Below are 14558 nucleotides of genomic sequence, written 5' to 3'. Positions count from 1 at the left end.
AAAAGTTGTTGTTATATTGATAAAGTAGTGTATTATTTTTGTTTATTGGACTTAAATTTAATGTGGGTTGTGAATAAGGGTTTTTAAAATTATTTTGATCAAAATCTGATATCAAATTCAATATGTCTGAATAATTACCCTTCATTTATTAATTTCGCAATCAAAATTATTTGTGAAAAAAAATGTTACTAGTAGGTACTCATATTTCTATCTTATTTTCAGAAAATCGAAATTCCACCCCTCTTAATTACATCTTTTTAAATAAACAAAAATTACAAGCGAATCTTTAATAGAAGAATGTTTTTAAAAAAATGTATTAAAAGCGTAAATGGTGAAATTCAAGTAGGGGTCATCAAGAGAAATATTTTTATTAACAAAAATAATAAATTCGAAGATGTTACAACTTGAAGAAATTTTCCGCAAAAATTCGATCTGTTCAAGTAAAAGTAGTTATATTTTCAAGAAAATAAATTCATTTTGATCCAGATAGTTAAATTTTCAACAATATAGTTAAATTTTTAAACCAAGACTATTAATTTTCTAATAAAAAAGTCGAATTTTCTACTAAATACATAAATTTTTACCAAAAATTGAACAGATTAATTTTCAGTAATAAAAAAATTATATTTCAACAAAAAAACGATCCTTCCACAGATATGAAGATATTAATATCTTCTGCTTAGATTATGAATCTTCAACCAAAAAAGAGAATTTTTTAGCAAAATAGATTAACTTTCAAGCAAATTTTGTAATGTGCATCCAAAAATGGAATAGTTAGTTTTCAACGGAAACTTTGGATTTTTTACCGAGGAGATTAATTTTCAATCGAAAGGTTGAATTTTCAACTAAAAAAGATCAACTTTTAAGAAAAAATTGAATAGTATAATTATCATCAAGAAAAAACTTACTATAACGAAATTTTTTTTAACAAAGTAGATAAATTCTTAAATCAATAAGATTAAGCTTCCACCAAAAAAGTCGAGTTTTTGATAAGATTCATGAATGTTTGCCGAATAGAATAGTTCAATTATTATCATTAAAAAATATACTATAACGAAAAAAGAAGAATTTTCAAGAAAATAGTTAAATTCTTAAACCAAGAAGATCGATTTTCTACCAAAAAACTCGAATTTTGGGCAAATAGTTTGAATTTTTAACTAAAAAATGTGGATCAATCAGGGGTCATCAAGAGCAATATTTTTACTAAAAAAAAAATAATAATAAATTCGAAGATGTTACAACTTAAACGAATTTTTCGCAAAAATTCGATCTGTTTAAGTAAAAGTATAGCATTTTCAAGAAAATAAATTAATTTTGATCCAAATAGTTAATTTTTCAACCAAAAATGTGAATTTTAAATCATATAGTTCAGTTTTAAACTAAAAAGATCAATTTTCAACAAAAAATTGAATAGTTCAATTATCACTAAGAAAAAATTATACCTAAACGAAAAAAAGAATTTTTAACAAAATAGTTAAATTTTTAAACCAAGCATATTAATTTTCTAACAAAAAAGTCGAATTTTCAACAAAATATATCAATTTTATCAATTTAATCATCAAATATACCAATTCAATAAATTTTATATCAAAATTGAATAGATTAATTTTCAGTGATAAAAAAAATTATGTTTCAACCAAAAAAAAACAAACAAACAAACGATCCTTCCACAAAATGGTTAAATTTTCAACCAAAGACATGAATATTTTGTACTTAGATTATGATTCTTCAATAACAAAAATTATTTAGCAAAATCGATCAATTTTCAAACAAATTTGTTAACTTTCATCCCAAAATGGGGCGGTTATTTTTTCAATGAGAATTTTGAATTTTTAACCGAGAGGATTAATTTTCAATCAAAAGATTGAATTTTCAACTGAAAAAGATGAACTTTCAACAAAAAATTGAATAGTTTAATTATCATTAAGAAAAAACCTTACTATAACGAAATTTTTGTTAACAAAGTAGTTAAATTCTGAAATCAAGAAGATTAAACTTCCACCAAAAAGGTCGAATTTTTAATAAAATTCATGTATGTTTACCAAATAGTTGAATTTTTAACTAAAAAATGTAAACTTCCTACCTAGACTGGAAGCTAAATTTTCATTCATGACAAAAAAAGTAAAAAAGCGAATTTTTAGTAAAATAGTTTAATCTTGAACCAGACATGAATTATAGTCTAAGATGATGAGTCTTCAACCAAAATAAAGATTTGTAAACCAGGAAGATTAATTTTGAATCAGATAGTTGAATTTTCAACTGAAAGAGATCAATTAGGAACAAAAAATGGAATAGTTCAATTATCATCATCAGAAAATATACTATAACGTAAAAAGAAGAATTTTCAAGAAAATAGTTAAATTCTTAAACCGAAAAGATCGATTTTGTACCAAAAAACTCGAATTTCTAAAAAATAGTTTGAATTATGAACTAAAAAATATGTTTTAAATGAAAGTGGAAGTTAAATTTTCAGTTATAAAAAAATTAAATTAAAAAAATGAATTTTAAACAAAAAAGTTACATTTTCAACTAAGATTATGAAACTTAAGCCAAAAGAATTAATCGATCATAGGAACTTCTCTGAAGCGAAGTTCGATCGAAATTATATGAGAGCATCGTTCTCAAGATTATACTATTAAACATGTAATTATCTCTAAGTTCAGCTAGAGTGCACAACATTTTTAGAGTAAAGAAAAACGAAATAAATATAACCCTTAAATTGCATTCTGGGTGCGTTACACCCCAAGCGATTTTCCACACTCTTTTAAACCATACTTAATTCGAAAAAATTGAGTAAGTTTCGCCATCTAGCTTTAGTTGGAGACACTAACTGTAAGTAAAGTCGTTTAGCATACTGCGTCAAGCGTGTCTACTAGCAGCAGCTGTTGAAAGTGCAGGTAAAAAAATATTGGGGTATTTAACACCCAGTATGAACTTAGTGAAGGAAAAAGTAATTTTAGAGCAAATTTAAACAAAATTGTGTTGATTTTTGTTTACTTTCTAACGTAAGTATATCATATGAAGTGAAATATTTTTTTCTATTATTTCACACCTTTTTTTCTTTGTAGATGCCTTATAACTTACGGTAGCGTGTCTTGCGAGAGCAGACTGTGGATGTATTGAGTAAAATATAATTGTTAAAATACAGTTATATATGTTTCTTTTTTCAATTTCTTGTATTTTTATAGTATTATATATCAAAGTTCCTCAAGTTTTATAATAATAAATTGATTTAAGAGCAAAAAATCTGATTCATCATTTCATCATAAAATTGACTTTTCAACTGTGCAAATAAATCTATTTTTTTAAAGCACCCACGTTAAATTATTTTTTTTTTTATGAAAGTACACTATTTCAAAAGTATATTTATAAATTTTCAGGTTAAAATAATTAAAATTGAGTGAGTTATGAATTTTCGAATGGCTATAAAATCAACTCTTTATAAACGATACCTTAAACTATATCAGATAATTTGATTGTGTCAAAATATTCAATAGGGATCAAACAATACATGATTAAATACACTGGGGTGTTAAACACCCACGATGCACTTTACCGTGATTTTTGCCATGTATAAACTTTGAGGGTTAAATAAAGGTACAAGAGAAGTACTCTCTAAATTGAAGGACATTTATTCAGTAAAAACAGAAATTATGAATACATTTTGAAAAATTTTCATTAAATATTATAGTAAAATAACAAGGTAAATGAATAACGTATTGCTTTTTTAATCCCTCTTAACTATAGGGTGACTTATACGACCTTTTCTTTTCTTTTTTTTACAATCCTACGATAATTGTGTCATTGGTTTTTGTTCGCCTTTTACAGGAATAAAATAAAGCTCTTTTTCCGAGTGAATTACTGTGGAAAAAATTACTCACTTATATTTTCACAATAATATTCACTGTAATAATTACTGTCATAATTATAAAAATGTACAATAAAAATACTTCAAAACTTGAGTCTTCTACACTTACAGTGTATAATATAAATAAATTGAGATGAACAATAAATCCAGAGAACATGTGAATATAATATAAATAATATAAATAATTCATCCTTATCCAGTACTTAGAGAAAAATAAAACTAAGCACAAGAATTATTTAATAAAAAAGATCAAATTTTATGACTAGGTCATTGTCTAAAAAATGTAAATAGCGAAAGTAATAATAAAAGTAAACAATACTGATTGAAAAAAAAACAATGTTAACATTTGGAATGTTCTTAAAAATACCAATTCAATGCAGCCTGAAAATCACATTTCAAAATTATACAAAAATTAACACCTAAACATCTTAGAAAAAAATTGTTATATACTGAATTTTAAATTAGAAAAGCATGATAAACGAAAATATAAATTTCCAATGCCATATTTAAAAAAAAATTAGTTCCGGGCACCTAGATAACCATAAACCACGTAATTTTTTTTTATTCAAGTAAATTAATTATTACGTAAAGATGTATTATTTTAACGAGAATAGTATTAATTAAACAATCCAGTGCAAAAACTATAATTTTATAAAATTTCCTGAAGATGTCATAAAATCTTATCTAATAGAATTGATGGAATGAAATTAATTTTATGGAATTTCGAATATCGCAATTTCTAACAAGTATTTTTTATTGAAAATTAAGTTTATTTTTTAATGTTTCTAATCATTATTCATAAAAGAGAAAGTTTAAATTGTAAAAGTTTTTTAATATTAGGAAATAATTCTGTTTTTTAAATTTTGTTACCGACAATAAAATGTATGGAACAATTTTCAATGATTAAGGTGTTATTTTACCAAATTAAATTTAAGCTTTGATCATTTCAAAACATTTCGAAAAAGAATTTGGAAGTTTTTAAAACAATTTTTAAAATGTGTGTATTTTTACAAATATTTTGGGATTAACTTTGGATTATTTCAGAAGATACTTCAAAAATTTTAAAGTTTCCAATAGTTTCAAAAATAATGTTAAATTTAGAAAAACTCCAAAAAATTAAAAAAGGTAGATTTTTTAAATTTTAGAGGCAAAAAGTCAGAAACTTTTTAAGATTTTTAAAGGTTTAAAAACAATTTAAAAAATATTTTTAAGATTTTTGGGAAAATTTTAAATGATTTTTTTAGAAATAATTTAAATTGAATAAAAAGTTGAAAAGTTTTGAAAAATTAAGAATACTTAAAGTTTTGAAACAATAATATTAGGATAATATTTTAAAAGATTTAAAAATATTATAAAAGTTTAAAAATTCTTTTTAAAAAATCAGGATGATTTCAAGCCAGTTTTAGAAATAATTCAAATAAGTTTGAAAGATATTTAAGGATTTTAAAAATTATGAAGAGATTAAAATTATTTTAAATCTTTGAAAGATTTTCAAAAATGTTTAAAGTATTAAAAAAAAATTTCGAACGTCAAAAAGTCTTAAATATGTTTTAAAATTGTAAAATAAAAAAAAATCTTAGAAACTTCCTTTCAACATATCCGAAATCTACAAAAACTTTTTTTTTCTTGAGAAACGTAGAAAAATTCTATTTATATCCTTAAATCAAATAACCGAAGAAACTTTAAAAATAGTTATTCGAAATTGTTATTTTGCATTAAAAATTATTTTTCCTTGAAAATGATTTTTTTTCCTAAAATTGTTTTCTTTCTCGAACAGAAAAATCTGTTTTGGTTGAAAATTCAACAATTTCGTAGAAAAATCGTCTTTTTGGTTTACAAAATATTTTTTGGCTGAGGATTCAACTACATTGGCTAAAATTAGTTTTTTAGGAATTAAACTGTTTTTGAATTAAAATTAAAATCTTCTTTGGTTGAATATTCAACTACTTGGTTCAAAGTTGAACTAATTGATCAAAAAGTTATTTTGTAGTTAAAGATTCATTATTTAAGTATAAAATTAATCGTTTTTAGTGCAAAATTAATCTTTTTGGTGAAAAATGTATATGTTTGGTTGAAAATTTAACTATTTGGTTGCAAATTACAGGCTTTTATAGATAATTGTATATATAGATAATAATTATATTATATACAGCTGATTAAAAATTAATCTTTTTTTGATGAATTCAAATGTTTTTGATTTAAAATAAAAATCTGTTTGGATTTTAATATCAACTATTACAATTATGTTTTCAAAAGTTTTCTTGAATTTTTTCAAGAAGCTTAAAAAATTATATTTATATAATTTTAAATAGAAATAAACAAGTAACCCTAAAAAACAAATAGTTATTTAAAATTTTCATTTTGGATTAAAACTTCCTTTTCCACTCGTAAATAAAAAACTACACGCCTGCGTGTAATTTCTGAAGCAAAGTAAAAAAATATAATAATTTTGTTCACAAATTATGGAAAAAATGTGAAAAAAATCTTTGTCACTTTCAAGCATGATTTTATAGAATTTAGTAAAACTCAATATTTTTCAGTGGATTCTTTAATTAATACTATTTTGGTTAAAAACACTACAATCTTCGTCAAATTTAGGTAAACATTATTTAAATTTGTTTGTTGATAACGAAATTTGGACCAAGAAAAGACCAGATTTGTAGACTAAGTGGGATAATAAATTCGAATATTAAATTATAAAATTAGTAAATCTAATGGTAACTATCAATAAAATTCTACCGTAAATTCTCATGTAGACGTAAAAAATCAATATTAAAAGCTGGAATTAATAGTTAATATATATGATTAAAATTTGCGTGACTAGTTTCTCATATTAGCTCATTAAAAATTAAGATTGCTGAGTTACGTGTTGCACTCGACGTGGTACACCAACATACACAACTTGTCTTTGTTCTTCAGGATGAATGAGTTCGTCGGTATTTTTCCAGCGCCATTTTTTCTCGTTTTCCTTTACTCTTCTGTGATCAATGTAACTAATCACACAACTGGTTGGAATCCACACTAAGGCAGTGCTAATTATTACGGCACCAACTATGTTGTCTTTTAGGAAACGTATAACTTTATTAATGTTGATGTCTTCGATTATGTCCCAGAATCTTTCCACCACGTCCTGAATTGTCTTTTCACAAACACCCTATGAAAAACCCGAATATAATACGATAAATTATTATCCTTCTTAAAAAAAAAAAGATGTGTCACGAACATTTCGAAAGCATTGTTTTCGCTTTTCTTCAATGCCGACTGGATAATTTAAAAAACTCTAAGAAAAGAAGGTTGCCAAATTAAAATGCCTTGTTAAGAATTGAATTTTAGTTGAAGGATATACAAAAATTGAAAAATCGAAGGTTTACTACCCAGAGTGGCTGTTTTAATCACATAAAAAATCCCCGGTTCGGAAACATTTTTCACGTTTAATAAAATTTAAAAAAATCGAACTCAAAAGGTAAAAATGTTTACATTTGAAGTCACAAAAATTGAGCTGCAAATGATTTTAAGTAGTTTGAAGCTAGAAACATTGAACATTTAAGGAATAAACTTTTGTTATAAACTGAACAATTCCTAAATCAAAATAAAAATTATTTTCATTTTTAAATAGTTTAAAGGAGTTTAAAAAGCTTCAAATTTTTATTTCAAAATCTTGAAACATCTACATGTTGTTTTACATTTATTCAAATACTTTCTAAAATTCTGTTTTAAATCCTGTAAAATAAAAAATATCCTTGAAAGCTTCCATTCCTTTTTCACAATCTTCTAATTTTTCGAAAATCTTTTTAAATATGTATTCTCTTAAAATAATTTTTTTTAAAGTCTTTCATAATTCTTAAAAAGCTTCTACACTTTTGTTTCGAAATCTGAAAAATCTATATTTTGTTGTAAATTAAACCGTAGGCTATTTACACCGAAATTTCATTTAAATTATTTTAAATCATTTTAAATTTTAAATTAATTTTTAATCTTTACAGATTCTCATCTCTTTAGCTTATTCGAAAATAGTCTAGGAATTAGTAGGTCTTCAATATTTATTATACATCAAAATTTAATAATTTTACTTTAAAATTAAATGTTATCAACTAGAACAATTAAAATTGTAACGTTAGTTTAGTTTTTTATTCAGCTTCAAATATTTTATTTATAATTAGTTATTATGCATGAACAATCAAATATTTATAAATATTCAGCAATTGATATTATTCTTAATTACAATTTTTTCAAAATTAGACTAAAACAATACTTTTAATTTAATAAAAGCTTTTAATTATGAATTATTATTTTGTAGTTATTTAAAAATTGTAAATTGATCAAGTTTCAATCAGGCGTTTACATTTGTTTAACTACGGAGCTTTTCCAATTAGAATAGTTTACTTTTGAAAATTAAAATATGGAAATTCCTTAATTTTTCACTAATTCCGAACCGCCTTGTAAAATCAATTATTATTCACTTGTTAACCCTTAATGTAAAATTCAATTTTAAAAACCATTATAATTTATATTCACATTTGATCATCTAATAAAAAATTTTTTAAGTCTTTAAACCTGTATTCTAAAATTATTGATATGAAAAATGTACGCTTAAAAATGAAAATCCAAAATGGAAAATTTGTAAGTAAAATATTTTCGAATTACGCACTGCAAACTGAATGACATAATTGAAAAAGATAAAAATTTAACTGATTATTTAAAACATTGTTTGAATAAAACTTGGACGGATTTTTTTTTCTACAAATTTTTGAATTTCCGGTCAAAAAATAAATTTGGCATGAGCAAAAGTAGTTGTAAATAAATCGCTATATTTTCAGTCAAAAATGAATGTTAAAAAAAAATAACTGGATTTTCATAAAATAGTTAAACTTTTTGGCAAAGACATGAATTTATAACTAAAATAATAGACATTCAAGCAAAAAAATTAATTTTTAACTCGATAGTTGAATTTTCAACCTAAAAGATGAATTTTTTAAGAAACAAAAAAAAGTATACATTTTCAACAAAATAACTAAATTTTCAATCAAACAGATGAATTTTGAATCAAATAGATAGAATGTCTATCAAAAAGATAAAATTTCAATAAAAAATATTTATAATAGTTAGATTTTCAGTTAAATAAATTAACTTTTAATAATAAAATAATTTTCAACCAAACTTTGAAATCTTAAAGGAATTAAAGAATAATAATTTTTAACCCAGTAGTTTAATTGTCAACCCAAAGAAAAGTAAATCTTCAATAAATTCGTCCCGACTTTCGGGAAGAGATCCTTCTTAATTTTTAACCAAATTTTTAATTTTCAATACAAAAATTAATGAATTTCCAACAAAATAGTTGTCTTTAAGCAAAAAATTAATTTTTTAACTATAACAATGAATCTTCAACAACAAAAAAAGAATTTGTAACTCAATAGTTCCATTTGTTTAACAAAAAAATTTTGTTTATGAAATAGATGATTTTTCAACCAAACAGATGGATTTGCGACGAAGAAGAATACATTTCTTAAAAAAGGTAATTTTTCAAGACAAAAAAGGGAATAGTTAAATTTTTAGTGAAAAACATTAATTTTCAATAAAAAAACTTCTAATTTTCAATAAAAGAGATGAATTTTCAAGCAAAATTTTGAGTTTTTAAAGGAATTTTCAACCCAATAGAAAAATGTTTATCCAAAACGGTGAATTAGTCACGAAGAAGATTAATGTTAAACCAAACATGGAATAGTTCAATTTTTAGTTGATAAAATTAATTTTCAAACAAAAAAATCATAAAAAAATAAACGCATTTTCAGCAAAATAGTTAAAGTTGTAAGCAAAGAAATTAAATTTTAACTAAAATAATTAATTTTAAACCAAACAAATGAAAATACGTTTTAAAATCTAAAGAAAGGGTAATTAATGCGCGCATGGCACGTACAATTATCTGGTTAAAATAACATTTTAAAATGAAATACATTCGAGTCATTACAAAGATTTTTGTTTTTAATCAACCTTATGACCATATTATATGATTATCTTCAATTATTTTAACATAATTCAATCCTTGTTTTTATTTTTTTCATTTAGTAAGATGCTGCTGTAATACACAACTTTAATAAAAAAAAATTTTTGTTCGGCGGCTATATGGACTAAGATTCTTAAGAAATATAGATTTGAAACTAATTTTTAAATTATATGTATGCAGTAGCGTTCTGAACATATGGTTGCGCAGAAGAATTCCGCGCATCTGGTTGCGCATAAGGATTCCGCGCATCTAGTTGCGCAGAAGAATTCTGCCGTAGATATGGATGCGCAGTAAATTCCATACTCTTTACGTAAGCAGTATACTTTACCTTATTACAAAATCCTTGAATGCAAGGAGTTCCATCGGGTAAAATATCCTGTGGATCAATTGGGAAGCAGGTTTCGTTCAAGCTCATTCTACAGCACCTTTTGCAGGCTTCAGAAACTGAAAAGAGGAACCCAAGTATTAAATCGCAAGTCCTAAAGTCTTGTTAATTTCATTTTTAAAGTATCCAGGCTGGCCGTGTTGATCGAGAGAAAAAAATCCCCTTTTTCCCGGTTTCCCGACCCAGTAGCCACCATGGATTTTATATGCCGCCAATTTTTCTTACTTGTATCGCACATGCAACTCTGCAGGCCCTGAGTTTCACAATAGGGTACGCATTTTCCAAGCCGACACTGGCCGCGTTCCAGACATCCGGTGCCATCTTTCATCGCCGGAGATCTTGGACATTCACTCGTTGCTCCGGTGCAACGAGATTCCTGTTCACAGGTAGCATATTGCGCTTCTCTGCATTTTGTGCCCTGCTGCATGTAAACACAGTTCTGACAACAAGGAGAATTTTTATCACTGCAAACGGCTCCCTGATTTCGTCGCAATTTACAATTTTTGTCGCAACAAGCGTCATTGTCTTCGGTTCCCAAAAGTCCGGCGTCACATTCCTCGTCTCCTTCGACTCTCAAATTTCCGCAGAAGGATTCTTCGGGCTCGGAGAAGCAACGACCGGATTTCGCTTGTAATACTTTTCTGATTGATCTCAGACTGCATGGCGAAAAACGCTTAAAGCAAAGATATTCGTAAACATCTTAACAGTAGATTATCCACCTAGGCAGTAAAGTTGAACTTTATACGAGGATGCAGAATTTATCGTCTGAACCAAAGGCAAGGACGACAAAACTGCATCAGAGTATAAAAGAACTTTACTGCCGCGGTGCATATGATACTTTATCTAAAATAGGCATAATCACCGCTCTTTTTCTATAAAATGGCGCTTGATTGTACAGCTTTCGCACGAGCGCAAGGCGAAATTATAAGTCCAAAATCCTCTTCATAGTTTAACGTAATTGTAAAATGAATTCGTCTCACTCTTTTCTTTCACTCTTTTTTTCAAATCTCACTCACTGTTATCTTACGTGCTGCGCGTAACAGTACAATAAAGTGCTATTTTACTGCCGCTCCGCGAGCAACAAAAGGGCGGTTATTCTGCCTATTTCAGATTAAAAAAATTATTGCAGGTGCAATATTGAATTCAATATGAAATTAATTTTCAAAAAAATAGTTCATTTTTCAATGAAAGAGATGGATTTTCAACTGAAAAAATGAATCTTCATCAGGATGTGTACACAAATCCTAGAAAGAAATTCCCTGACAATTCCAGGTTTTGTCCAGATATCTTAATGTTTTTTTTCAGTTATAAGTTTATATAGTACAGAGCCATTAAAATATTTAGCATTTTTTAAAATAATCGTCACGGAATATGTATACCATTTCGCGGTTTCATTATAAATAAAGATTTTTTTTCAGTTTCTAGGAAATTAATTAATATGTTTAATTTAGGAATCTTCAAAAAATTATATTACAAGATAGTCTTAAACATATTAGCATCATCGATTAATTAATTGTTAAATAATACTAAAAAAAAAAATTATTTATTTGTTGAATTTGTCCATAAAGTCCATTAATTTGAGCAATAATTCAAACAAATTTTTATTTTCAATTTTAAAATATTGAGTTTTGAACAAGATAGATGCATTTTTAATGAAAGAGTTAAATTTTCTACCACAAAATACCATTTTTCCAACAAAATCGTTAAATTTTCAACGAAAAAAGATACATTTTCAACAAAATAGTTGAATTTTCATCTAAAAAAGATTATATTTCAACCAAAAATAGAACAGTTAAAGTTTCATTAAAAAAATTAATTTTGTATCAAACAAAAAAATTTTTTTCCAAACAAAATAATTAATTTTTAACTGGACTGATAAATCTTCAACAAGAATAGACAAAAAAAAAATTAGCAAAAGGGTTTAAATGTCAACCCTATAGCATTATTAAAAAAATTTCAAACCTGAAGATTAATTTCCTATAAAAAAAAGACGATTTTTCAAGAAAATACAAAATTGAATTTTAAACCAAAAAGATCAATTGTAATCTAAAACAATGAATCTCTAATTGAAATAGTTGAATTTTCAATCAAAAAAGGATTTAGGTAACAAAAAAATGAATTTTGAACCAAGAAAATTCATTTCTATGAAAAAAATACATCAATTTACAACTAAAAAAAGATAAATTGTCAACCGAAAATTCCATCGTTAATTTTTCAGTTTGAAACAAACAATGTTCAATTAAAAAAATTCATCTTTGAAAAAAGTTACATTTTCAACCAAAGTGATGAGTTTTTACCTGAAATAAAGACGAATTTCGATTAAAAAATTAAATTTTTTACCAAAAACTGAAGTTACATTTTCAGTTAAAATTAATTTTTATCAAGAAAAAAATATATTTTCAAGAAAATAGTGAAACTTTCATCTGGAATATTTAAATTTTCAGCAAAAAAGTTAATTTTTAGCCAATAAAAAAAAACCATCAAATTTTCAATAAAGTACCTCATTTTTCAATAAAAGTGATGAGTTTTTAATTAAAATGATGATTCATAAACGAACAAAATAATAATAATAAATTTCACTGAAAGAGTTTCAATTTTAACCAAGCAATTAAATTTGCATTCCCAAAAATATAAATTATAAATGAAAGAGGAAGTAGTTGACATTTTAACCAAAATATATTTTAATTTTTAATAAAAGAACATTCAAATAAAACAAAAAATACGAGGTTTCGTCATTAGTTGAATTTTCCACTAAGAAATATTTTTAAGTCAAGAGAGATAAAAAATTGCAGAAAAACTGTTTAATTTTCAAGCAAAAAGATTAATTTTTAACCAAGATTATTAACTTTCTATAAAAAAAAACGAATATGATTTTTTTCTATAAAAGATCAATATTTAACCAAGAATATAGTAGTAAAATTTTCATTAAAAAAAATAATAAATAATTTTCAACAGCAAAACACGAATTTTCAACAAAATAATTAAATTTTCAACGAAAGTGATGCAGCAAAAAAATTAGTTTATAACAAAGTAGTTAGAAATTCAAAAAAGTAGTTGAATTTTCAACGAAAATTAAACAAAATAGTTCCATTTTCAACCAAACAAATTAATTTTAAACTCAGAACATTAAATTCCTATAAAAAAGACAAATTTTCGATAAAAATTATAGTAGTTAAATTTTCAGTTAAAAAAAATTAAGTTTCAATTCTAAAACACTAGTTTTCAATCAAAGAAATTAATTTTTAACCCAAAAGATCAATTTTGTGCCAAAAATATTAATTTTAAGCAAAAAACATGACATTTTAAAAGGAATTTTCAACCTAAAAGGTGGATTAATCAACAAGAAGATTAATATTCTACCACAAAATACAATGTTGAACATTTCAATCGAAAAATAATTTAGTTATATTTTTAGTCAAAGAAATTGAATTTTCTATCAAAAAACACGAATGTACAACAAACCCGTTAAATTGTTGATAAAAAATCATGCATTTTTAACAAAAATAGTTAAAATTTCATTTAAAATGTTCACTTCTAATGAAGAGTTCATGAATTTTCAAAACAAAACAAAAATTTTCACACAAATAATCGAAGTTTTAAACAACAATGACTATGCCGCAACCAAAAACATTTACAACCAAATAGTTGAATTTTTAATCCAAATGTCGAATTTTCTATCAAAAAATACGAATGTAAAATAAAACTGTTGAATTTTTTACAAAAAAAAAATGATGACTTTTTAATAAGATAGTTGAGTTTTCAACAAAATAATACAGTGTGTCCCATATTTATAGGGCCACCCCATTTTTTAAGGATAATTTTTTTTCTATTGAAACAAAATGGACCAAATATTTGAGTGGATAAATGAGTCGAATTAACGATTTTTCCTAAAATATAGAGCTCGCAATTCCATTCTTTCATTTATTTGGACATTTTTTCGAAAAAACAGGTGTCCCAAATTAATAGGGCCACTAAAAAAAACTTCAATTTTTTTGAAGAATAATAAATAATTCGTAAAATAATGCAATTTAAAATATATAATATTAAAATTTTACTTCTTACATGCCATAAACATATACATATGTATGTATAAAAACTAAATATTGTGTGTGAATTCCCAAAGTAATTTACAGTTGTGTTTTCTTTTAATTTAAATTTTTCCCGAGGATTTTTCACATACATACTTTCCCACATACATTCTCTTTGGGGATTATCGACGTATTTTTCCTATTTTAAAAGTGTATATTCGCACAATATGTTCGAAATAAATATTTCTCCTATTTTTATTGCGGGGATCCCCGTAA

General features: G+C 24.9%; 1 protein-coding gene across 1 annotated transcript in view; it reads right to left on the bottom strand.

The window, feature by feature from the left end:
- Positions 1 to 6256: 6256 nt before the first annotated feature.
- The window catches only part of LOC117178528 (ADAM 17-like protease), a 24747-nt gene continuing 16445 nt past the window's right edge, over positions 6257 to 14558 (bottom strand). The window contains exons 9-11 of the mRNA XM_033369955.1: positions 10480 to 10927; positions 10198 to 10313; positions 6257 to 7022 (exon numbers count right to left, since the gene is read on the bottom strand). Of these exons, the coding sequence (XP_033225846.1) occupies positions 6717 to 7022; positions 10198 to 10313; positions 10480 to 10927 (870 nt within the window). The 3' untranslated portion in view covers positions 6257 to 6716. The remainder of the gene's footprint in view (positions 7023 to 10197; positions 10314 to 10479; positions 10928 to 14558) is intronic.

This window comes from Belonocnema kinseyi, chromosome 8 (assembly GCF_010883055.1).
Source record: "Belonocnema kinseyi isolate 2016_QV_RU_SX_M_011 chromosome 8, B_treatae_v1, whole genome shotgun sequence".
Lineage (NCBI taxonomy): Eukaryota > Metazoa > Arthropoda > Insecta > Hymenoptera > Cynipidae > Belonocnema > Belonocnema kinseyi.
The sequence above is the reverse complement of the archived record's forward strand: the minus strand, read 5'-3'. Positions and strand labels throughout refer to the sequence as shown.